Source organism: Myxine glutinosa, chromosome 4 (genome assembly GCF_964187855.1).
Source record: "Myxine glutinosa chromosome 4, kmMyxGlut1.1, whole genome shotgun sequence".
In the NCBI taxonomy this organism is placed as follows: Eukaryota; Metazoa; Chordata; class Myxini; order Myxiniformes; family Myxinidae; genus Myxine; species Myxine glutinosa.
The window spans coordinates 166,478,795-166,504,261 of NC_136264.1; the positions used below are offsets into that span (position 1 = coordinate 166,478,795).

The 25,467-nt window shown below is 43.8% G+C and overlaps 1 protein-coding gene across 1 annotated transcript in view; it reads right to left on the bottom strand.

The window, feature by feature from the left end:
* Nucleotides 1–16,466: 16,466 nt before the first annotated feature.
* LOC137413126 (uncharacterized) overlaps nucleotides 16,467–25,467 on the bottom strand; it is a 74,792-nt gene continuing 65,791 nt past the window's right edge. The window contains exons 6-7 of the mRNA XM_078776726.1: nucleotides 22,791–22,856; nucleotides 16,467–18,576 (exon numbers count right to left, since the gene is read on the bottom strand). Coding sequence (XP_078632852.1) covers nucleotides 18,530–18,576; nucleotides 22,791–22,856 — 113 coding nt within the window. The 3' untranslated portion in view covers nucleotides 16,467–18,529. The remainder of the gene's footprint in view (nucleotides 18,577–22,790; nucleotides 22,857–25,467) is intronic.

The following is a 25,467-nucleotide window of genomic DNA, read 5'->3' on the forward strand; positions in this document are numbered from 1 at the left end:
AGTTTACTCTGCTTGATGGGGCTATCTATGTAAGACTCCTTTATTATTATTATTATATACTAGGGCATGCCCGTACTATATATACACAAAGAATTAAGTTAAGCACCCCTACACAACGAATTAAGGTAAGCACCCCCTAATATATATTCTTTGTGTATACTAGGGCATGCCCGTACGTGGGTGCAATGCCCGTACGTGGGTACGTGGGTGCGAGTACGGTGACAATCCCCCCCCCCCCCTCTATTTACATGAAATGGTTTGGTCCATTCGCAAAGCCAAAGCGAACGGCTTGCGAGTACGGTGACAATCCCCCCCCCCCCCCCCCTCTATTTACATGAAATGGTTTGGTCCAAAGCGAACGGCTTGCGAGTACGGTGACAATCCCCCCCCTCTATTTACATGAAATGGTTTGGTCCAAAGCGAACGGCTTGCGGAGTTTGGTAAAGAAATCGCCATAGCTCGGTAACTACTTGTCCGATTAATATGAAACCTTGAAAAGGCACATCCTCGGGTCCCCAGCAATATACCTGGCAAGTTTCAAGTATATCGGACCCGTGGTTGTCGAGAAACAGCGGTCACAGACAAACACACAAACACACAGACACACAGAGATTACTGGAATTATAGATAGATGTATACATTGGCATATATTCTAAGGTATGTGAGATCAAATAATGATTGGTATGACATTAGCAATTATCCATTGATGAAATTGAGTGATCAAAGTGAAAAAAAGTGATTGGTTGAGTCAGTGATCCGATCACGTGGGTCCTACACACGTTATTGACGCAAAGATCGCTAGAGGTCTTCTCAGAACAATGACTGTACGTTAGAAAACATAAACGTCATCCACACTGTCCGTGATGGACCTATAGCTCCATACTTAAATTGAGGTGAAAATATGCCTAAAATTCCCAAAAAATTTCACCTTAAATTATTCAGAATAAAATATTGAAAACGGCATGATTGTTATGTTTTTATGTGACCATAATATCACTTCTCCAGAAAATATAGCAATATCATGGGTATATTACACTGTTTTGACGACAACAAACTTGTAATGTGCGAGGTTGTAAAAAAACGGGGGGGGGTGCTTAACTTAATTCTTTGTGTATATATATCTAAAATTATATCCCCCCCCCCTCTATTTACATGAAATGGTTTGGTCCAAAGCGAACGGCTTGCGAGTACGGTGACAATCCCCCCCCTCTATTTACATGAAATGGTTTGGTCCAAAGCGAACGGCTTGCGAGTACGGTGTTTTTTATCGGACCCGTGGAATTATAGATAGTAGTTTTAATTCGTTTTAAAACATAGTTTAACGCCAACATAGTTTGCCAACGTGAAATAAATGAATACGCTCTCAAATGTGCCGTCCGAGGCAGAGTCTGTTCGGCACGTTCGGCACACGTGATAGCTCGCTGCTCTCTGATTGGTTGAATCGTTTTTTGGACATAGCTCGGTAACTACTTGTCCGATTAATATGAAACCTTGAAAAGGCACATCCTCGGGTCCCCAGCAATATACCTGGCAAGTTTAAAGTATATCGGACCCGTGGTTGTCGAGAAACAGCGGTCACAGACATACAAACATACAAACATACATACATACATACATACATACATACATACATACATACATACACACAGAGATTACTGGAATTATAGATAGATATATACTAGTACCCGACTGCAAAGCCGCAATGAGCCGGCGAAGCCAAAGCCTCTTGCCACTATTTTACCCATCACTCTGGCATCAGTGGGTTAGGTAGTTGGTAGTAGGTAGGTGTAGTAGGTACCGTACCTAGTTCAAAATGACACCATTTGCATTCTGGATGAGATAAAAATTATAAAATTTCCTTCTTGATTAATTCGGTGCATTCCGTCTCAATTTCGGATATTTCCGGCCGTGAAAAACTATCCCCTACGGCCGCGGGATTTCTAAAAAAATAATTCTTCGTCAATTTTAGAATATTTGGCGCCGTTTTCAGCCTCCAAAACGCGGGAATAAGCTTTTTTGAAATATCTTTTCAAATGCTCGAATCTCATTGGTTCCGGTGTTCGGTGACGATTTTCGTTGAAGATAACCAGACCCGTGCGGGCTGAGGTTGGTCTTGAAGTATTTTAATTACAAATTAGAGGTGTATAAGATTGTGAATCAAAAAAAAGACGGGTGAAACAAACTCCTATGGAACTTTTTTCAATTTCTTATGCATACTTCCGCATCCGCAAGATGGCGGCCTCCATTGAGTGATTTGGTGCATCAAAGCTTCGAAATTCTCAAGGGATACAGCATAATCTGGTTTTCGACATAATACGTATGCGTTTATTGACAACACCGGCTTCGCCGGCTACTAGTACCGACTGCAAAGCCGCAATGAGCCGGCGAAGCCAAAGCCTCTTGCCACTATTTTACCCATCACTATGTTATCAGTATTTTAGGTAGTTGGTAGTAGGTAGGTGTAGTAGGTACCGTACCTGGTAAGACTTGGTAAAAAGAGAAGAGCAGACAGTCCTCCCCAATACCTGCATACCTCTTGCCACTATTTTACCCATCACCATGGCATCAGTAGGTTAGGTAGTTGGTAGTAGGTAGGTAGTTAGTTGGTAGTAGGTAGGTGTAGTAGGTACCGTACCTGGTAAGACTTGGTAAAAGAGAAGAGCAGACAGTCCTCCCCAATACCTGCATACAATAAATGTCACAAGAAGCTTAAGGAAGTAACGATACGATGTGCTAGCTTAAGGCCTATTTTAAGCAATTTTAACTGGGCTTAACATACGTTTTCACAGTATGTGTGTAGTCTTCTAACTTCAGTCGCTGTCAGGCGCCAGGGCTGGTTCTCTGACTCTCCGGGCACTGCGGCTTCCTCCACCAGTCTACCAGAAGACGTTAGCTTGCAGTGATTAATTCGGTGAATTCCGTGTCAACTTCGGATATTTCCGGCCATGAAAAACTATCCGTATTTCTAAACTAAATATGTAAACCACTTATACCATATTTCTGGCCGTGAAAAACTATCCCATACGGCCGCGAGATTTCTAAAAAATAATTCTTCGTCAATGTTAGAATATTTGACGCCGTTTTCACCCTCTGAAACGCGTAATAATATTTTTTTCAAATGCTCGAATCTCATTGGTTCTGGTGTTTGATGACGATTTTCGTTGAAGATAACGAGGTTAGTCTTAACGTATTTTAATTACTAATTAGAGGTTTCATTATATTGTGAATCAAAGAACGACGGGTGAAACAAACTCCTATTGAACTTTTTCGCAATTGTTTTATGCAAACTTCCGCATCCGGTCGATGGCGGCGACCATTGAGCGCTTTCATTTTAGAAATATTTTTGCAAATGCTCGACTCTCATTGGGTCCGGTGTTTGGTGACGCGTTTTGTTGAAGATAACCAGGCCCGTGCGGGCCGATGTTGGTCTTAAATTATTTTATTAATACATCGGAGGTGCATAAGATTGTGAATCAAACGACGACGGGTGAAAGAAACTCCTAATGAACGTTTTAAATTTGTTATGCATACTTCCGCCTCCGCAAGATGGCTGCGCCCACTGCGCTTCGGATTCTCGAGCCAAGGCATAATCAGGTTTTCAACATAATACGTACTCGTTTATTGACAACACCGGCTTCGCCGGCTACTAGTACCCGACTGCAAAGCCTCAATGAGCCGGCGAAGCCAAAGCCTCTTGTCACTATTTTACCCATCACGATGGCATCAGTAGGTTAGGTAGTTGATAGTAGGTCGGTGTAGGTACCGTACCTTGTAAGACTTGGTAAAAGAGAAGAGCAGACAGTCCTCCCCAATACCTACATACAATAAATGTCACAAGAAGCTTAAGGAAGTAACTATACGATGTGCTAGCTTAGGGCCTATTTTAAGAAATTTTAACTGGGCTTAACATACGTTTTCACAGTATGTGTGTAGTCTTCTAACTTCAGTCGCTGTCAGGACTGGTTCTCTCCGGACACGGCAGCTTCCTCCACCAGAAGAAGTTAGCTTGCAGTAAGATCAGTGCCGACAGATCAGACGATAGCGCCGTTGCAACGGCAATGTGTGACTGTCGTTAATCAAACCGAGCTGTCTTTCTTTCTTTATGTAAACCGCTTATACCGTATTTCTGGCCGTGAAAAACTAACCCCTACGGCCGCGAGATTTCTAAAAAATAATTATTCGTCAATTTTAGAATAGTTGATGCCGTTTTCACCCTCCGAAACGCGTAATAAGCTTTTTTAAAATATTTTTCAAATGCTCGAATCTCATTGGTTCCGGTGTTTGGTGACGATTTTCGTTGAAGATAACGAGGTTGGTCTTAACGTATTTTAATTACAAATTAGAGGTGCATTAGATTGTGAATCAAAGAAAGACGGGTGAAACAAACTCCTATTGAACGTTTTCGCAATTGTTTTATGCAAACTTCCGCATCCGGTCAATGGCGGCCTCCATTGCGTGATTTGGTTTTAGAAATATTTTTTCAAATGCTCGAATCTCATTGGTTCCGCTGTTTGGTGACGCTTTTCGTTGAAGATAACCAGGCCCGTGCGGGCCGAGGTTGGTCTTAAAGTATTTTAATAATAAATTGGAGGTGCATAAGATAGTGAATCAAACAAAGATGGGTGAAAGAAACTCCTATTGAACGTTTTTCAATTTGTTATGCATACTTCCGCATCCGCAAGATGGCGGCCTCCATTGAGCTTCGGAATTCTCAAGCCAAGGCATAATCTGGTTTTCGACATAATACGTACGCGTTTATTGACAACACCGGCTTCGCCGGCTATTATGAAACAGTGATGTCTGTCCGTCTGTTTGCTACTTCGCAAAAAAAAACAAAAAAGATTGACATGTATGTTGATCACTTGTGTGTGTGTGTGTGTGTGTGTGTGTGTGTGTGTGTGTGTGTGTGTGTGTGTGTGTGTGTGTGTGTGTGTGTGTGTGTGTGTGTGTGTGTGTGTGTGTGTGTGTGTGTGTGTGTGTGTTGTGTGTCTGCTCACTTATACAGGTCACAATTATAAACCAATCTTCACGAAACGTCACCAAATGGTAGACTTTGGACTTTGTGGTCCGACAAAATCGTATATATTTTTGAGGTCAATAGGTCAAAAGGTCAACATAGGCCAAAGGCAACCACTTTTTTCAAGTCTCTAAAATCCTCAATTTTCACCCGATTGACTTGAAATCTGAATAGGATTTGCATATCAGCTTACTGAAACCAACCACCAACTATTTTTGAGGTCAACATAGGCCAAAAGGTCAACATAGGCCAAATTTCTAAAATTGTCTATTTTCATCCGATTAACTTATAATTTGGAAACGATTTGCACATCAGGTCACTGAATTCAACCATCAATTCTTTGTGAGGTCAAAAGGATGCTCTACTGAGTGCCATTCTACTTTGTTCTCTTTTGCCAAGTGTCCCTCTATGAGTGCTTTTTCATCTGTCTGACTGTCTGTCCCAAAACTACTCCCTCAGTTTCACCTTGGTAAAGTCCTGCCCGGGGGGGGGGGGCTTTAAGCCCCCCGGGGCTAGCCCCGCCAAACTTCTAGGGAAACGTTTTGGGGTTTTTCTGTCCGCGGGCTGAGATCGACACAGACATTTCGCTCGACATTCGGACGCAAAAAAATTTTATAGTCAAAGGCGAAAAAATTCTAATAGTCAATTGGGGGTACGAAGAGTGACATCGCGGTTCAAAATTTTAAATCTCTTTATTTTTCTGAGGTAAAATACGCGAGCGGGAACCGCTTTAGCGAACAGCGTAATAGCGGACGCTGAATTGGGCGCGCGGAATGGAGATGCCAAGGGGATTGGAAGTGGGCCGAATATAGGGGGAGGTGAGTATAGTAATGGAACTTCCCCCGCTGTACAGACGGTCCCAAACGCTTTCCAGGCCGAGATGATTAATTTTACGAAGGAACAGATGAAGGGAATAAACGATAAAATGGACACAATGAGTGATCGTTTGGAAGGAAAGATAGAGGGATTGAATGAAAAAATGAATGCTCAGAGTAACGAAATGAAGGAATTAAAGGGAGAAATGAGAAGATTTAATAACAAAATGGATACCCTGATTAAAGAAACGAAAACCCCATGTGGAAGGAACGAATGAATGAGTGAACAGGGGAAAGACATCAAGGAGATGAGTGATCAGTTGGAAGGAAATGGGGAGTGTCATTAGGTAAATGGGGAGTGTGAAAATTTAACTGGGGAATGTTTGCTGCATGAAGGCCTGGAATATTATCGGGCTGGTGTGGATGCCTCAACACATCAACAGGGGGTTGAATTGGCCGAGGGGGTAGAGGTATTGGGGGTCCGTGTGATGGAGCCGGACCGGGTATTTATTGATGGTTGCCTGTGGGGGCCAGAACTGATTGAGGGTGATGATGATGTACCGTAAAATGGGTTGAATAGGGACAGCAAGGTGAATAGGGACACAAACTGAAAAAAGTTCGGAAATTTTTTTCGCTGAAAATTGATAACCATACTGATTTGTTGATATTTTGGTTGAAAGTGTTCTCTTGGTTTTTTTTAAAAGCAACTTATAGTCCCTATTAACCCCATATATGGATGGGTTAAGGATAGTCTTTCCCTCGTGGTCCCCCGTGCTGTCTTTACCTCGTGGTCCCCCTGTGCTGTCTTTCCCTCGCGGTCCCCCTGTGCTGTCTTTCCCTCGCGGTCCCCCTGTACTGTCTTTCCCTCGCGGTTGTCAGCTCTTTCACGAGCCTCGATTCAGTATACAAAAAAAAAAAAAATAGGATTTTTATGGCTGTCCCTATTCACCCCGTTTTATGGGTGAATAGGGACAGTCACTAACACAAAAAAATAATAATCAAGAAATAGGGACAGTTTGGAGAAACTTTTTATCCCATATTTTTTTTCATTGGCACCGTGGTTTATATTATGGGTGCATATTATGTGCATCCATCTGAGCTATCAATTTAGCAATAAGTTGGAAACTCAGGATTCCCGCCTCATTTTGCACGAGTGTTGTCACATATACGTGATCAACCAACCAGAGGAATACCATCTGGATAACACGAGCGTTGTAATTTCAGTTTCAGGCAGGGTACAACATGGCGGATACTCATCGATCGCCAAGACAGTGGTGTCAGTAAAATTGAAACTGTGAATTATTTCGAGAATTGACGTCAGAACTTGCATTATACACTGTCCCTGGATGCTAACTTTGTCCCGTTTCTTGTTGATGGGACCCAATGGGGGAAAAAACCCCAGAGCTGCCCCCCTCAGGGGATTTACCGATGATGGGGCAGAGGTCCAGGAGGTGGGACACCGCACAGCCCAACAAAAAGTAACGAACAATGTGACTGTGTCGCCAATATGCCTCCGCATAGTCCCACAACGGGTAGATGCCATCATTCTGCATATTTATGAGTCGGGGATCACGTTTGTGAAGTTTCGTGTTTGGATAAGGTTCGTTTTTCTATCCAAGATGGCTGCCAAACCTCGTGACCTATGACGTCATCATTTTCAAACTAATTGCAACAGTGCTGTTGGATGATATTTGTAAAATTTCGCATCGATAGGGTGAGCGGTTTCATCGATATAATTATTTAATATTTCCCTTCAATCCAATATGGCTGCCAAACCATGTGACCTATGATGTCATAAATTTAATATTTCAATACAAATGGGTCATAGGTCATGTGCATGTAATTTCAGATTTTAGGATAAGGAATTCGAATAAAACATTTTTGGCTGGTGTACCACTTCACCTATGATGTTATCATTATCATGCTTTTGTTCCCCATTTGGAGTACTTGACAATGTGCCAAGTTTCAAATTTTTCCATTCAGCGGTTTCCGAGAAATATTTTTTTAATTATTTGCTTTTAATCCAAGATGGCTGCCATACCACCTTACCTATGACGTCACATTTATCATTTAAAAAAAACATTCTGCATGGGTGTCACTCCTACCCTGAAAGTTTCGTCTCAATCGGACACATGGTTGTTGAGAAAAACGAGATTTAGCCCGTATGGACAGACGGGACATACAACCCGAAAACATAATGCCTCCGGCGACTTTGTCGGCGGAGGCATAAACAATAAACATGCTGGAACTGATGCTGGGTCAAGTAGCCAATTATTGTCCTCGAAGCACCATTGTAAAGAATTCCACATCCGTAGAGAGCTATGGCAGGTTATTTGCCTTCATTATGGATTCCAATCCACAGGCGCCCACTTCATATTCACCTCAAACCAGAGGAGTTTCCTGAAGACCTTTACCAGCGCTTAATGGCCTTTATTGAGGACAACCTGCTGCACCATGACAGCGGTATCACCCATCATGGGACGAGACCAACCGAAGACGAACAACTGTCACCTTCTCTCGAGACTTTCATTGTGCTCACTTGGCTGCGTTTGTTACACAATGACCTCCCCAAGTTAGTCAAACAATGTTATGGTATGGGGCTTCGTTCCCGCACTTTGGCATCCATCAAACCTGAAATATCCCATGCCTTGGCATTCCTCTTAGATGAGGTCCATACTGCGGAGGACGCTAAAATTATGCGTACCGCCACATTTCGCCCTGTGGTCCTGGTCGAAGACCTCTAGTTCCCCTACGGCCTACGGCCTATCCAGTTCCCCGGAAAGCCTCGAGAACCTTGATTCGTAAACTCATGTCCCTTGTGTAAAGGTGGGTTTTCACGGGACACGCGAACTGTTCGCGAAGGATGCGAATGTCGAAAAAATGGCAAAGTCCAACATTCGTATTTTAGGCTCCAAAAGTTCGCCAAACATGCGCGGGGGTTCGGAAGCGTCGTCAATTGTTCGCAGGAGTCGTTTTTTGTTCGGCGGGAATTTCAAACTTTTTTGTCGGCGCTGCAGAAGTTCCCCGCGGCAGAACTGCAGAATTTCAAACTTTTTTGAAATTCCCGCCGAACAAAAAACGACTCCTGCGAACAATTGACGACGCTTCCGAACCCCCGCGCATGTTTGGCGAACTTTTGGAGCCTAAAATACGAAGGTTGGACTTTGCCATTTTTTCGACATTCGCATCCTTGGTGAACCGTTCGCGTGTCGCCTGTCGCGTGACGTGACGTGACGTGACGTCGCGTGACCACCTTAAACAGGCTGGGCCTGTTTGTAGAGTCAGGTAGATGCCGATCGTCATTTTCTTAGTGAATGCAGCTTCCTGCCCAACCAGGATCGCAAGTATATGGCCAAAGCCCGACAAATTGCCCAGATTTTTGACGATGACAAAAACGATTCTTGTGACTATGGTAATGTAGACTCTGACAACGATGCAAATTCTGCCTCTGCTCTCTGAATCCAGATTCGTCAGTCCCTGTATTTGGACACTTTTTATGGTTATCAAACCGCCCGCGTTACTATCGACAGTGGAGCGACTGGTAATATGATACGTGGGTTCGCAGCCAAAAGCCTAGGCGTTCCAATGCAAAAGAGCTCCCAATCCACTCACCAGACCGACGGATCCTGACCACTCGCGGTTATTGGGGAAACACGTTTCACATTGGTTCGTGACAAAAAAGAGTTCTCATTTGAGGGTGTTGTGGTAAAAAATTTGGATGTGGACAGATTAGCAGGAACACCTTTCATGGAATATAATGATGTTGGTGTTCGGCCTGCTAAACACCTGGTGACTCTCAGTGATGGCACGATTTTTACGTACGGATCGGTAGAAAGGTCTTCCAACCAACATAATGTGAGACGTACCCACATTTTGCAAGCTCCATCCTACTCAACAACAGTTTGGCCGGGAGACTACCTCGAGCTAGACCTCCCGCATGAGCTCTATTCTTCTGATGACACATTTGCACTTGAACCACGCATTGATGCCCATGTTGAGGATGGACCTGCCTGGAAGACTTGGCCTCCACTTGACATCATTTCCAGCATCCCTGGAATGATACGGATCCCAAATCTGACGAACTTCCCACAACAACGCAACACTTCTGCCAAGTTTGTTCTGTGTTTAGCCCCGTTGAAAATCCCGAGGACCAGCCATGCCCTAGCCCACTGCAAAAGTCCACACAGTCGGATGTCAGACACTCCGACCCTGTCCAACTGGATCCACACAACATTATCCCCCCGGACATCAGAGCCAAGTTCCAAACTCTCCTTGAGGAATTTGATGACATATTTGATCCTAAGATTAAAGGCTACAATGGCACCTCTGGCCATTTTCAGACTGTTGTTAACATGGGTTCAATCCAACCCCCACAGCGTAAAGGCCTCGTTACCCAATATGCTTGTGGCAAGCTTGTTGAACTCCAACAATGATTCAATGATCGGGAAGAAATGGGGGTTCTTGCTCGTCCGGAGGATGTACAGATCACTGTTGAGTACCTTAATCCATCCTTTTTGGTTAAAAATCCCAATGGCGGTTCCTGCTTGGTGACTGCGTTCGCTGACGCCGGGTGGTATAGCAAACCCCAACCATCTCTAATGCCTGATGTGGACTCCACCCTGCGCCTAATCGCACAATGGAAGTACATTATTACCACTGACCTGAGCAGTGCATTTTATCAGATCACGCTGCCATGAGAGTCCATGAAATACTGTGGGGTCGCTACCCCATTCCGTGGCGTACGGGTATACATGAGATCCGCCATGGGAATGCCCTGTTCGGAAACCGCCCTCGAAGAATTGATGTGTCATGTACTTGGTGACCTCCTCAAGAATGGAGCAGTTGCCAAATTTGCTGACGATCTGTATTGTGGAGGAAACACACTCGATGAACTCTTATGCAATTGGCGACGAGTTCTCCAAGTGCTGGGCAAGAACAATTTGTGCCTCTCAGCCCCTAAGTCAATCATCTGTCCAGCAACTGGTGTTACCTTGGGTTGGATTTGGCATCAAGGCACAATCCAAGCCACCTCTCACCGCATTGCAACACTCTCCACGTGCTCCCTTCCGGAGAAGGTGAATGGTCTGCGCTCCTTTATTGGAGTTTACAAGGTATTGGCCTGCGTAATACCAAAATGCACATCACTCCTTTCACCATTAGATGATTCAACTGCTGGTCCCCAATCTCATGAAAGGGTAAAGTGGTCAGATGACCTCCGCTACACATTTCACACAGCCTGGTCGGCACTGGCGTCCAACCGTACCATCATGCTCCCCCGATGTCCCCCGTCCCAACGATCAACTATGGATCACAACAGATGGCGCGGTGAATAAACGTGGCATTGGTGCCACCCTGTATGCTTCATGTGGAGGTAAACTCCACCTCGCAGGCTTCTGCAGTGCTAAACTACGGGGATGACAGGTCGCATGGCTTCCATGTGAAGTGGAAGCTCTCTCAATTGTGGTTGCCACCTGGCATTTCAGCCCATATATCATCCAGTCCAAACATAGAGCCTGCATCCTCACTAACAGTAAGCCTTGTGTACAAGCGTATGAGAAATTGTGCCGTGGGGAATTTTCCGCTAGCCTGAGCGTGTTGACTTTCTTGTCCACGGCCAGTCGCTACCAAATGTCCGTCCTACACCTTGCAGGTTCAGTCAATGTACCGTCTGACTTCGCCAGTTGCAGTGCCCCTGAGTGTGACAATCCATCATGCCAGATATTCTCTTTTGTGACATGGACAGAGGACTCCGTTGTCAGGGGGTCATCGGTTGGCGATATTGTCGCGGGCAATAAGAAACTTCCATTCACTAACAAGACTGCTTGGCTCTCCATGCAGTCAGAATGCCCCGACTTACGCCGCACCTATTCTCATCTCGTCCAAGGGACGCGACCGTCGAAGAAAGTTACCAACATCAAGGACGTGAAACGTTCCCTCAATGTCCCTCATGTTGTTCGCCATAACGATCCGTTCGTCCCCACACGTGAGTGTATCATCGTTCCTCGCCAGGTCCTAGACGGTTTTCTGACTGCCCTGCATATGCATCTGGATCACCCCACGTGTCACCAGCTTAAACTGGCGGTCCACCGGTATTTCTTCGCCCTCGACATGGACAGGTCGATCGAACAAATTTCCACTGCATGGTACCTCTGCGCCTCTCTTAACAGGATTCCACACACCATTGTTGAACAAGCCACGTCCGATCCGCCAGAATCCATTGGCGTGCCATTTGCAGCGGACATCAGGAAACGTAATCGACAGCTTGTGCTTATCCTTAGAGAATGTGTCATGTCCTATACTGTAGCCTGTATGGTGGACAATGCAGAACGTCACGACACTCTACGTGACGCTTTGGTTTGACTGTGTGTTGTTCTTTGACCCTTGGATGGACCAGCCGCGGTTATTCAGACTTATCCTGCTTCGGGATCTGTCTCTCTCATGGACGATGATCTTCTCCGACACTATAGTATAAACTTAGAAATTTGGCGTGTGAAGAATCGTAACACAAATCCGGTCACTGACAAGGCTATTCAAGAACTGGAGGGCGAACTCTTACATCAGGACCCTTCATGTGGCACAGTTACATCGCTGTCACTTGCTCTCACTACTGCCTGTTTGAACTCCCGCATCCGCACAAGAGGCATATCGGCACGTGAGATGTGGACCTAGAGAGATCAATTTACGAACAATCAGTTACCTATAATTGACCAACAGTTGATTATGGAACAACACGATCAGCACACGTCAAACCATCAGTACAGTGAGAAGTCAAAGGCCCCTGTTGGTAGGGCTTCACAACCCACACAGCTAGAGGTTGGCGACTTGGTCTATCTTCACGCTGACCGTAACAAGTCTCGAGCCCGTGATCGGTACCTGGTTGTCCTGGTGGATGGGTCATGGTGCAACGTCCGCATGTTTACCGGTTCTCAACTCAGGACCACTTCCTATCGCGTTAAGATGTCGGAATGCTACACTGTGCTGCCTTGCTCCGGTACTGTTTGCGCATATCCTCGGAAGAGGACAGGTGACAAATCCTCTGACGAGTGGGACCCGCACCACCAACAACCATCTGGACTCCCAGACCCACCCCATATTCCTTGTCAACTCTCATCACCCATCAACATGAACGAGTCGTACACACGTGCCCCTGATCCAGTAACAGGTGACACTGCCATGGTTCTACCTGCAAGTGCTGACCAGGCCCAGGAGCCCGCTGAGCCTCGTGGGTCGGAGGAAACAGATCATGCTGCTGCCCAGAGACACTCCACTCGTCGGCGTTGTCCACCTAGATGGCTTGATGATTAACATTTGGACTTTTGAGGCGATGCATAAAGGTGATTGGTTCCATGCTGTGTACCCAATCACGTGGGTCAGATTAATCCTTCGTGCTTATTTTTGTTTTTGCTTGCAACAATCTGTTCATCAGTCCTGGTTTTATTATGGGAAGAGCTATGTTAAGAATGGACTGAATTCAGTTGTCATTACAAATGGTTACATTCGTATTGGTTTTTGCCCTTGTGTTCTATTACTCAATGACATGTATTTGTCCCCATAACCACATGTATTGGCTCTCTTTATCATATGGTTCCTTAACTCTCGGTTAGAATAGAAGTTTGGAGGCGATCACATTTAGTGGGAAGATTAGCAAAGGAGGAAAAGTGGCCACTCCATTTCATGCTAGTGTTGTTCGGAAGTGACGTTGGTTTGCTCGAACTGGCATTGTGTGTGTGTATGTGTGTGTGTGTGTGTGTGTGTGTGTGTGTGTGTGTGTGTGTGTGTGTGTGTGTGTGTGTGTGTGTGTGTGTGTGTGTGTGTGTGTGTGTGTGTGTCGGTTCGGTTTGCTTGAATCCATCCTGTGGCCTGTGTTTACCGATCACCCTAATGCGTGATGAATAAAGCCGATACATCTTTAAAGCCTGAACGTGTTTGATTGAGTTTTCGCTTAGAGTGAAGGAGGAGCAACAAATGGGACTTCCTTCTATTCACATGACATGAAAGTTGCACAACTCATTGACGGACGTGTACATCGCATCACAAGTTGTTCTAGCGTTCAAGATGCCGATATGTTAAGCTTTTAACTGTCTGAATCGTCAATAAATTTGCCAATATAACTCAGAAGTCATTTTTTTGCATCCCTAACCGACTAAAGGATCAACGATCATGTGCATTGTGGTTGAAAAACCTAGGAACAGCCAAATTCAGCATCAAAATGTATGTTCATGCAAAATATCGTGTTTGCGAATACCACTTCAAGCTATCAGTGTTTGTATTTGATCAGCAGGCTCACTACCTGGGAAACAATCCAAGGAAATTGCTGGAACACGTTGCCGTACCGACACTTACAGGGCGAGAGTTACCTGTTGATTTGGAGCCAGGCCCATGTGATCCTAGCTCAGAGCTAGTCCTCAAGTACTTAGTAATGTTACTAGAATACTAGTAGAGCATACCTGTCCACCCTAATATGCTGCCCTTTTGACCTTCTGTTCGAGTGCAGCTTTTTTGGGGATAATCTGCTCAACTGGAACCCTTATGCCAAACTATTTTCTTCTTGCAACATCTACATCCGTGATGTGATGCTATCAGGAAGGAGTCTGCTGTTCCAGGAGTTGCAATCTGTGCTTCTACAAGACCATGTGTCCATGCACTTCCTTGCAGCCAATCACCAATTGCCTTGAGAGCTGCATTATGACAAACATTGCAGAAAAGGCACCTAAGACATCATCATTAGCATATATTTTATTCCCCATGGAGAGTTCTTTACAATGAATCATGTCTCAATTTTTTTCCATGCAGCGCTTTCAGAGATTAGAGGTGCAAGGTTTTTCGGTTTTTCCAAGATGGCGCCATACCAAGTGACCGTGATGTCATTTGTTCATAATTATCCAACATCATAATTATCATTAAAAATTATACAGGTGGAGTTGCACCTATGGTGGAAATTTCCTGTCAATCGGACCAACGGTTGCCGAGAAAATCATATTTATTCTTTACGGACAAACAGACAAATGGACCCAAATGCAATACCCTCTCCTCCTGCGAGGGTAATAACAAGGTATAAATAAACACAGGAGGATGACATTCTGCCCATCATGCCTGCACCACACCGACACCAGATCAAATACTGTATATCCGTCAAAACGATGTCATTTCATTGGGGGAATGAGGAGAGAAGAATGATGCATTCTTGATAACATCCTTTGAATGTCAAGTCATGGCAACTGAATGAGCACTATATTGGAAGAAGGAGAGTAATGGCATAGATGTATTCGTACACTTTACTGGTTGTTGATGATTGGTAGGTAGGCCGACCATGGTAAGTTGATAGCCTTATCCATTGTCTCTCCAAGAACTTTATCTGCCTTTTCCATCCACCTGTATTCCACCTCAGCAAGGAGTCTTCCCTTCTTGGTGGCTTCCAGCATGCTTCTTCAACCACTGATCCCTTTATACATCAGGCAATGGGACGGGCATCAGTGAGGGAGAGGTAGACGATCAATTATCTTCAAGCGCCATACTTAATATCTGTGATCATGACAGTTTCCCGATCTATAACTTCACTATCCAGCTCGGGGTGTTGAAGCAAAGAGGTACCAGTGCCAGGGAATGAAGAATCCTTTGCTGTTGTGGAACTGGGGTTGTTGTCTATATTGTCTGCTGTGACAGTTGTGAAGACCTAACCATGCAGTTTTTGTATACTGAGTCAGGGTTAATGGAAGAGCTACAACACTGAACGGATCAGAATGAATGAATGAATGAATGAAAGGAACAGTAGAGAGAGGGAGAGAGAGAGAGAGACAGAGAGAGAGAGAAAGAAAAAGAGAGACACCAACACCAACAGAAGAGTTGAAGGACAAAATAGAGAGAGACTTGGACAAATAACGGGTGTGGGGAGGAATGAGTGGTAGGAAAGGATGTATGGGGTGGACAAGCTGGATACAGAAGGATGTGCAGTCCATATTAGATGTGCAGTCACAAGAGTATGAAAAGCTGCTTTACTTCAGAGAGATTTTCATGATCTTTATATATAGTGGGGCTCCAGTCTGAGCCATCGTGTGTTTAAATCTACCAGAATATCAAAGTACGTTTGTATTAATAAGTTATTTTCCTGTCGGTGTAGTCAACAGCTGCCTTTCACCATATATCTTAGAGTTATTGGCGTCACACTGGTATGGTGGCATAAATTGAACCTCTTCTCCAAAGGAAGTGATATGCTAGTCAAATTAAAATATATATTTTTGGATCCAGTTTAAACCGGTTTTATTGTTTGATAACATTGTCAGAAGTTGGTCCTGAATGCAATTTCTCCATTACTTAGTAAGCACCTGGCTGACCGCCAAGTTTTTTCTGGAGCACGTGGGTAGTGAATGGAATTTTCCATTGGTCTAGCCGCCTGGAAATTATTGTGTAGGTTTGGAAAATCCAAATTAACTTGCCTAAGTTGTCATGAATGCCGCAGGTTTTCAACATGGTTGCTTGCAAGATGTAGCTTTATGACCATGACAATGATGTGCATCACTCATCGAAAGATGGATCATCGATTCAGTAACCCAAGTGCTGCCTCACACGTTAAAGCAATGGAGCAAGTGTTGGAGCACATATGCTTTTTCAGACTTGTAACACAACCACACAAGCTATCCAAGAAAGTATTTTATTGAAGTTATTTTCACATATTTTTTGCATTAGCAACATGCAGCAGGAACACACTCCCTGCTGCAAAACCGCAAAAATCAACGAAGAATGCGGTAAGAAAGCTATGTGAAACACACAAACACACACACATTGCAACACCAGTCTAAATATCTTGACAACCGAACTATGTTACTGCATCGATTAAATGATCAACTAATTTACTGCAGCAATTTACAGAAACACACTCAAGGATGAATGGAAATAATTTGCACATGAAATTACAAATTCAACCTTCACTGAATAGGGAGTTCATTGAGCTTACGCATAAAGACGATGTGAATCATTCATTATTAATATGTTGACATTAAATATGGCCAATGTCAAGTCTCCCCTAACCAGGGCCAATTAAAAGCCACATGAAGATAAATCAAAGACCCTGACAAATGCACACTTCATACAAACCGTTTTAGTTGGTGAGTTGGTTTATTTATATTCTGCATCTCTTTTATTCATGCATGAGGGCAACATGTTTGTTTGAATAATATTGACCCTCAAATATAAGCACACAACGTAGGTAAAACAGCATAAACCATTGCAGCTGGTACAAGCACAATTGCTATGAGATGAGAGATGCGTGGGACGAGATTGCTTTGGTTTCTAAAACAAGGAGATATCGAAGGGAAAAGGCAACACTTGGACATCAAAGCGCCATCACTTTGGGAAAAGTCGTGACATTTAATGCAAAATTATGCTCTTTTGGAATTATGCTTTGCTTGGAACATTCGTCTGAAGTACACGTACACATTCTCAAACTTTTGAGACAGACTTCATGGCAGAAAAAAAAAATATCCACAATGTTTGCCAGAAAGTCCTTGAAGCTCATAGAAGGAAAGGTTGAATGATGTCGGATTTTACTTCTGCAGTTGAGACTAATTCTATAACTTTCCACTAATTGCTGTATGCCAAATCCATGTAATTAGGAACCCGCAGTTTCCAGGTTCACAAACTTAACCTTCCTATAATATTATAAACCAGAACACATTTATTGTAGTTTTGTTTTTAACTCATTAACGACAAAGCGACATATATGTCCCCAAACTTTAAAGTGGTGTATCTCCAATATTTTCCCTGCAATTTTAGATTTACTTATGTTTATACATTGGCAAAACATTTCATTGGCAAACTTTTAGAACTGGGTAAGAGCTTTTGTCGTTTCCAGGAATTTTTTTTGTTGTTGTTGTTGTTGATTAGAAAAACTTTTATTTTTCGTCATGTATACTCTTGAATTTACAAAAAAGAAAAAGAAAAAGTTAGCCAAACTAATAATAAAACTGGATTTATGTCTGAAAATTACTTTTAAGATGCTTTTGGTCATCAAAGGGTTAAAAGCATGGATTGTTTCACAAAATGAAGTCGAATCATTCTTCATATTCAAATCTGCACAATTTGTACATGATGGAGAGTCAATGTTTAAGCACCATTGATATAGTATCTGAAAGACTGCTCTGTCATTAAGAAAAGGTAAAAAAAAAAATTGAATGGAGTTTAAAATACAATGTCAATGACCTTCCCACTTAATTAAACTTTGGTTCAAAAATTCCAACATGAATTATAAAAGCTACTGCGTGGACATTGCATGTTGTGTATAATGTCACACTCTGCATGATAATGGCAAAGCACAGTCAATAAGTACATCCTTGTTAGTTGTAAAGTAAACCCATTGTAATCCAAGCATAACTTGCAATAAAAAATACTCACAAGATGAAACAAAAAATAATAAGATGAAAATAACAACTGACAGTTTTCTTGACAATTAGTTCTTTACAGTGATACTAACCAACTGCATTTTTTTAGTTACCGTATGTATAAAATATTATTGTAACATCTCTGCATCACTAATTTGTGAAGATGTTGCGATGCTAAGCTTATGTTTAACATTTTATCCCATCGCCAAATGCCATTGAAACAATGGCAAAATGAGTAACATGTTTATGGAAACGTGTTCTCTTGACTTCCAGCCACTTGTGTTTCATGAGAGATGTCATTCCCGACAGGAAGGAACTGAGCATTACTTCCCACCATCCTCTCCAACCTTCCCCTCCATCAGAGCAGTGCCTGCAAAAGACATGTCACACACCTCTGTTTATCTTTCCATCCGCTGCCTTTTCGTGTGAGAGACTTGCGGTTCAACATCAACTCAGTCCTTGCCAACTGCTTGATTCATCTTGACTCTCTGTTTGCAGTGGGAACAAAATGTTCTCTTGCAGTGGGAAAACATAGCGGTGGCCTTGGAAACTATCGGCTTAAATATCTGCAGAAATTAAAAACAAAAGTTCTAACTAGCACCTGCCCACAAGTTGTAAAAGAAAAGAGTTTTGATGATGATTAAACGTCAGTTTAAAGGACTGAGGAGGATGTATACTGTACATAAGAGTAGGAACGGGGAATCCTGCCCCAATTCCCTACCAGCGACATCATTTCCCATCTTACTGTATGTGCAAGGGAAAGTTCATACAATTATTTATCCGCTATAAGAAAAGTTAATTGAGGATGACAAGAGTGGTATCTACTTGATAAATCTCGCAAAGACAATGTCAATTAAAGAAGATTGAAGCGGTTCTACCCACTGAACTTTATATAGAGCTGGCTGGATCAACAGCGGATGGTTGAAGGTAAATGCGTAAACCTGCTGACCACCACTTTACAACTTGGACGGATACAAAATTAAGAAACGATTATGATAACATAGTTCATCCAGGTTTATTGAAACCAAAAAAGACATAGCCTGCAGCTTTTTAAATGATTTTAAGGAATTATTTTATTTAACTACGTTGGACTTGGATGAAATGGGACGCATGACCAAACAGAGCACTCGCTACTTTCTCCATGTGGATTGGCCTGTCGGATGGAGAAGGTCTCTCAATTGCCTCAACTTCATGATCACTGCGGTTTATACTTCCGCCGTTGGGCAATGTGATGATTTCATTTGAACATAACATCACTTTAGGTGGTCATCCGAAGCAAGTGATGGCTTTCCTGGTGGTGTAATGGTGCATTCGAACAGTTTATAGGAACAAAACACTCACAATAATCCAAGACATGCCAATTATTATTGTCGCCCACCCCTCCAACAAGGTCAGAAATCGGGACATTAAAATGAGTTCCATCCGACCGACCAACATCATCTGTCCATATACTTTTGTGTACATGATATTTCAAAAATGGTTGACCATTTCGCTTTCATATTGTCGATATCTATTAGCCTGGTGTTGGCTTAGCCGTTAGGGTGCCAGCTTGGGATACCTAGGATTCTGGGTTCGAATCCCGGTCGATCGCTGAATTAACACCAGGGGGGTTGACTCACAATGACTCAGCCTGTCTTCTTTCCGAGGACAGCAAATTGAGTACCAGTTCACTGGTAATTTCCTGTGTGTCGCAAGATGCGACTAACAGGGTTGGTGGCAGGAAGGGCATCCAGCCATAAAACATTGCTTCAAAAAGGGGACCACGGTGCCCCAAAAATTCCAACCTCTGCTCTGTGGGGGAAAATGGCCTCGAAAGGTGGTTCATTGTAGATATCTATTCCTCATGGCATTATCTCAACCTGATTCGATCATGGCTGTGATTGGCTGAATTGTGTTTCCATGGAAACCATCTAGGTAACTTTGCTCGTGTACACGATACTGTGTTTTTCAAAAAACGTTCAAGATTTAGCTTTCATATTACAGATCTATTCCTCATACCATCCAAAAGGCGAGGAACCGAGAGTATCAGCTCCTTGATTTTCATGAATGTGACCCTTGACATCAATGCACTTGCTCCCTTTTTCCTTCACACTGTCTATTCAGTAAAATATGTTTTCAATTTGCTTCTTCAGCCACATCTAGGTTGCTTTAGTCAGTTCCATAAAGAGTATGTAGCTAGGCCGAGATACAAACCTAGGCTAGACAGCTCAAAGATGAGTGTGCATACCTCTAAGGCCCAGGCCAACCTGCCAGTCATTGTACTTGTTCTAAATGGCTTGCTACAAGCTTTTCGTGAGGTGATGAGGGTGACATAATAACACATTGTAATTGCAATTTTGTGAAGCAAATAGTCAATCTACAGGATTCCCTTGGCATCCCCCAAAATGAAGCGATGAGAACATCTCCTATGGCGGTGGTGGTACCTTGTACTTCTACTGTATGGATTTCCTGGATTCCAAATTGGTTTCAGAATCCCAGTGATGGAGCTACATCTTGTCACTTGTCAACAGATGAACAATACAGTAGGCTGCGTCTGTGTTGAAATGTTTGTTAAGCTCACAACGTGATGGAAGCCATTGCCGTTGATTGCATGAGTACTGGAGTTTTGGCGGATCGATCTTGTTGAGACTGTGGACATGCCAAAGTGTTTGTGGTCGATGGTGAAAATTCTACCTGAGAAAATTGAAATGCTGTGGATATTTCTGCAACATTAACGAGGCAATACTCCATGAATGCCCAAATGTACACAATCGTTTGTGGGTATGTCGTATCTCCAAACTATCCTGACCTGAGGTCATCTTCAACTTGAATCCATGCTTATAGGAAGTCAGCTGCCCACTTGGCTACTGGGGAATGAGAATTCGGCATACACAGCCATTGGGTGTTCATGCATTTCTTTGGAGCTGGTAGTTTGCAAAGAATATGATGACACTTTGATGTCCAAAATTATTGGAATCCACAATTGAATAATGCGGCAAACTTCTGAATTATATTGTTATGGATTTGAGAATTGTGTTTAATTGTTGTAAAATATCACCCTCCTTCCTCCATTTATTGTGTATAAAGGTCAACGGTCGTTCCCGTAGTTATGCCATATACAATCACGTAGCCAATCATATATCCTTCTATACAGTTATCTCCTTATTCTATGTAGGTTAAGGCTCTGTTCCCACTAGTTAACGCTGCATTACACCAAATGAAATAAGATAGATTCCCTTTGATTCCCATTCCCAAAGCATCCATTGCCAACTGCATTTGGGCGGTTTTCTTCATCCCAAAACTCCATTGAGCACGCGGCCAGCTCGGAGAAGAAAGGCGTGTCTCCACCTCGTCATAGGAAGGAGGAGTGAGTCGGCCCCGCTCAACCAATCCAGCACGAAGGGGTTTGGTTTGAGAGGGCGGAGAGAGAACGATCTGGGAGGTTCGCGAAGGTTCAAGGGTGGGGCTTATATAACCCGCGGGAGACGCCCCCACCTCAGATGAGCTACGGAGATAAGATACGGCAGAGGAGGAGTCCGGAAAAAGCACGCGACGTCCCCACGGCGGCAAAAAGCAGGAGATTGAGGGAGAGAGATGCACAAAAGAGTCCACCGCAGCTTTTGAACAAACCGCAGCTTTGAACCAATGGCAGGTTTAGCCACCGCAGCTTGGAGCGGTGACGGCAGTTGCGGCCAAGAAGCCACGTCGCCGTGCGGAGACGATTGGGGAGAGTCGGCGGCTGCTCAACTCGAGCCGGGATCACACCCACCACCCGCATCCTTCCAGCTCTGTGGACCACCTGAACCTTCTGATCCCTCTAGCCAATCCACCCTTCATTCCCCATTCGTGTGAGTCTGTCTTTTGTTTGTTCTGTCCTGGGTTAAGTAAGACTGTTTATAGGTAAGCTAAGGTGCACTGTGTCCGCTTCTTCTTCTTCTGTTTTTATTTTATTATCCTTCCTCCTCCTTGGTTTCTTTTCATTGTGTAAATAGTAGTAATAAATTATATTCGTATTTCCTAATTCTGTCTTCCTCTTCTTCACATCCGTCATCTTTGTCTTTTCCAAATTGAATACCTGTGGCACGATTTGGCCAACGTTCAGGATCGGGTTAGTCTTTGTTAATGGCTCGAACGTCGGGTTGCTAACACCGCTCGGCAATTATAACATCTAAAACCGGGGTTCGAGCGGTACTTGTCTCCCTAGTCTGCGGAGGGATGGATAAAGGTATTCGGGATAAACCCTGGACCCATAACCCTGATCCGTTCCATCCCCCGGGAGAGCGTTACAAGTACCAGGACCGGGGAGACGGCCAGCTTAACAGGACAAGGGGCTAATCACCCCTTGCTAACGGGAGAGCCGTCCCCCGTATCCGTAACAATATTCTACAAGGATATTGAATGAGCTTTAATGCAGGAGAAGACCATTTGGCCCATCATGACTGACCCATATCAACACCACACTAATAATTAATCAATGTATCAGTTTATCAACTTACTTTCACTGGGGAAGGAGGGGCAGTGTGCGTGCTGTATTTACAACCTTGGGTAACTTTCGCTTTGGTCCACTATTGATGTTTAAATGTTCAGATGGGCTTGTGTACAAACCTGAAGGATCCTTGTTATCTGCATCTTTCTTCATTTCTGCTGCATTGTTTTCACTCCTCTGTCCACCTGAGAGAAAGAGAAGGAAAAGGGAAAAACAAAGAATGAATCAAAACCAAAAATAGGCGGTGAAAAAAATGGTTAACACACCTCAACCAACATCCCGTTGATTTCATCCATTATCTACCTGTCTGCCGACATACATTGTGACAATGGCCATGATCAGCAAGGCAACTTCTTCATTCAACCTCTTATCAGAGTTTGTTTCAGGCCAACAAAAATAATTACCCGGTTAATCAACTTCCTGGAATCCCAATTGTCGTAAATTGCCCCCAAATAAAAACTTTGGAATTTCTCTTCACCCTTTAGAGTTGGCACCTCCCCATTTAAGGTTAACTTTAACTAAATGACATGTTTTTAAAATTCCCACACACAATATTGTTACATGGAAAGGTGGGATCCATAACTAAATTGTGTTGAGACTTTACAGTGAAACGAGTGATCGCGTTGGCTAGATTTCCCCTTGTATCATATTGTAAGACGTGCGTATTGTAAGCATAAACCTTAATGGAGCATAGAGCAATGCTGTATTGTGTAAAACCTCCTGTAAATGGGCGAGGGCAGGCAGGCACATGGAAAGTGCTTTGTGTTTTAAACGAACCACTATCACAAACTCTTTGCCAGTGGACGGCAGGCCATGGCAGTGAGATGGGCTGTAGAGCCCTGGCTGAGGGTGTAACACTATTTGGAGGATCCGCCCCACTGGGCGGGACAGCTTGAACGAGTGTGCCACCCACACAAATAGGCGGTCAATGATGGGACCCGCCACCCGTGAAGGCAGTCCCAGATTTGAAGAAGTCCGTGGCCATGCCGTGCACGGCAGTTGATCTCGAACTTTGGAGAGACGAAATCTCTCTCACTCGCTCTCTGCTTCATCGTCCATGCAGGAAGGACCTGTTCTGGAGAGACGCCGGTGCGGACGCCACATTCCCTTGCCTCCAGACAGCATCGCTCCTGCCATCCTGCCCACCCGAGCCACATTTTTCTCTGTGCTGCAGCGATATGTACGCCATACATCAGCTCACACCTGACACAATCCCTCACCTGCCCCTATGTTCCTCATATGATTCCAGTATTTTGGCGCCCTTATGGAGTTAGTTATTTATTTATCTAGTATATAAGTTCGAGTTTTCCGGGTCTTACCTCCCCATCTGTTTGTCCTCGTGTGCCAGATCTGTCCAAATATTGTAGTCTCGACTCCCCGTGTCTCACTTCTTTCAATAACCCATTTTAATTATAAGAAGCCTCTTCCACCTTTTTACCTCCCTGCAATTTTAACGCCGGGTACGGCTTTAATTTGGGTGATCCGAGGGGAACATAATATATCGAACAATTAATTAAGAACGCAGTAATTTAAAAGATCACTTCAGCAACTGAAGATGGTCTTAGAGTTAGACCATCACCATCCGACTGAGACTCAATCCATATTAACAGACAGACCCCGTCTGACGCGACAGTATATTCCTTTTCATATGGTTTTATCACTTTTACTTTGAACATACAAAATATTTGCAGTATCAGTATTTTTGCATTTAAGGTAATGTCTTCCTTTTAGTTATTTGAATTGTTACAATCACCAGCCTTCTCACAGGAAGGAATAATTTGTTCAACCTTTAATATTGTTGTGGAGATGGCCACATGGACTAACGGAGGTAAAACAGAATATATATTTCATTACTAAATGTATAGCGTAAGTGTTTAGTTTCTATGTGAAATGATAGGTTATGTGTCAAAGGGTGTTTTAACAGAAATCCAAAGTCTTCCCACCATTATTGTATCTAAGCTCCTACCATTCCCGCACCATAATTCTCTAAACTGTTCCCCTTTGGAATCTGCCTGTATGTGCTTTGAACCTGAGGACACGCAAAGCCCGAAGGACATGCGAAGGGACGTGGAAAAAGTTGTCCCGACTACTGACGAGAAGGAACGGGAAGTGTCTCAAAGCCATGGCAGCTCACTGTCGTAGCCCAAACGTCGGTTGGAAGAGTGTGTTGGTGAATCAAACCAGTGAGTGGTAAGTAAGGTGAGTTGTAGAAGGATTTGGAGAGTGAGTTGGTGAGTTCTGCCCATGCCAAAGAGGAAACGTCAGTGCTGTGAGGGTGAACACAGACTGGAGTGAGGTGTGGATTATCAGATCACCTCCGTGTCACTGAAACAGCGTAAGAGAGGATGCACCATGACCCAACTAAAGCCTAGCAGGAGTCCTGACCAAGACGCAGCAAGTCTCGTCCCCACCGAGCACGCTACTAACATCACAAGCATTACCTGTATGTATGAGTATAGCGTGTGGACAGGTTCTTTTCAGTCTTGTACTCCTCTTTCTACATCCTTTTTGTAAATGTGAGGCCTGGCTGGATGCCAAGGAGAGGAAGTGGTGGGAGACAGTATGAAAGGTAATAAATACCCTGATGGAACAGTTCCCAGAGAGTGAGAGAGAAGTCATAGAGTCAATCAGTCGGTGCTGGAGAGTCAGTCAGAGCTGGGTGTAGAATTGAGAGTTGAGAGGCAATGGAGCAGCCTAAGCCAAAGAGTCAGTGCTGAGCTCCAAAGTGCAGAGTTCATGGCTGGGAGAGAGGGACCTGGTCAGGTCGATCGAGTTCTGCATACACAGCACCAAGTG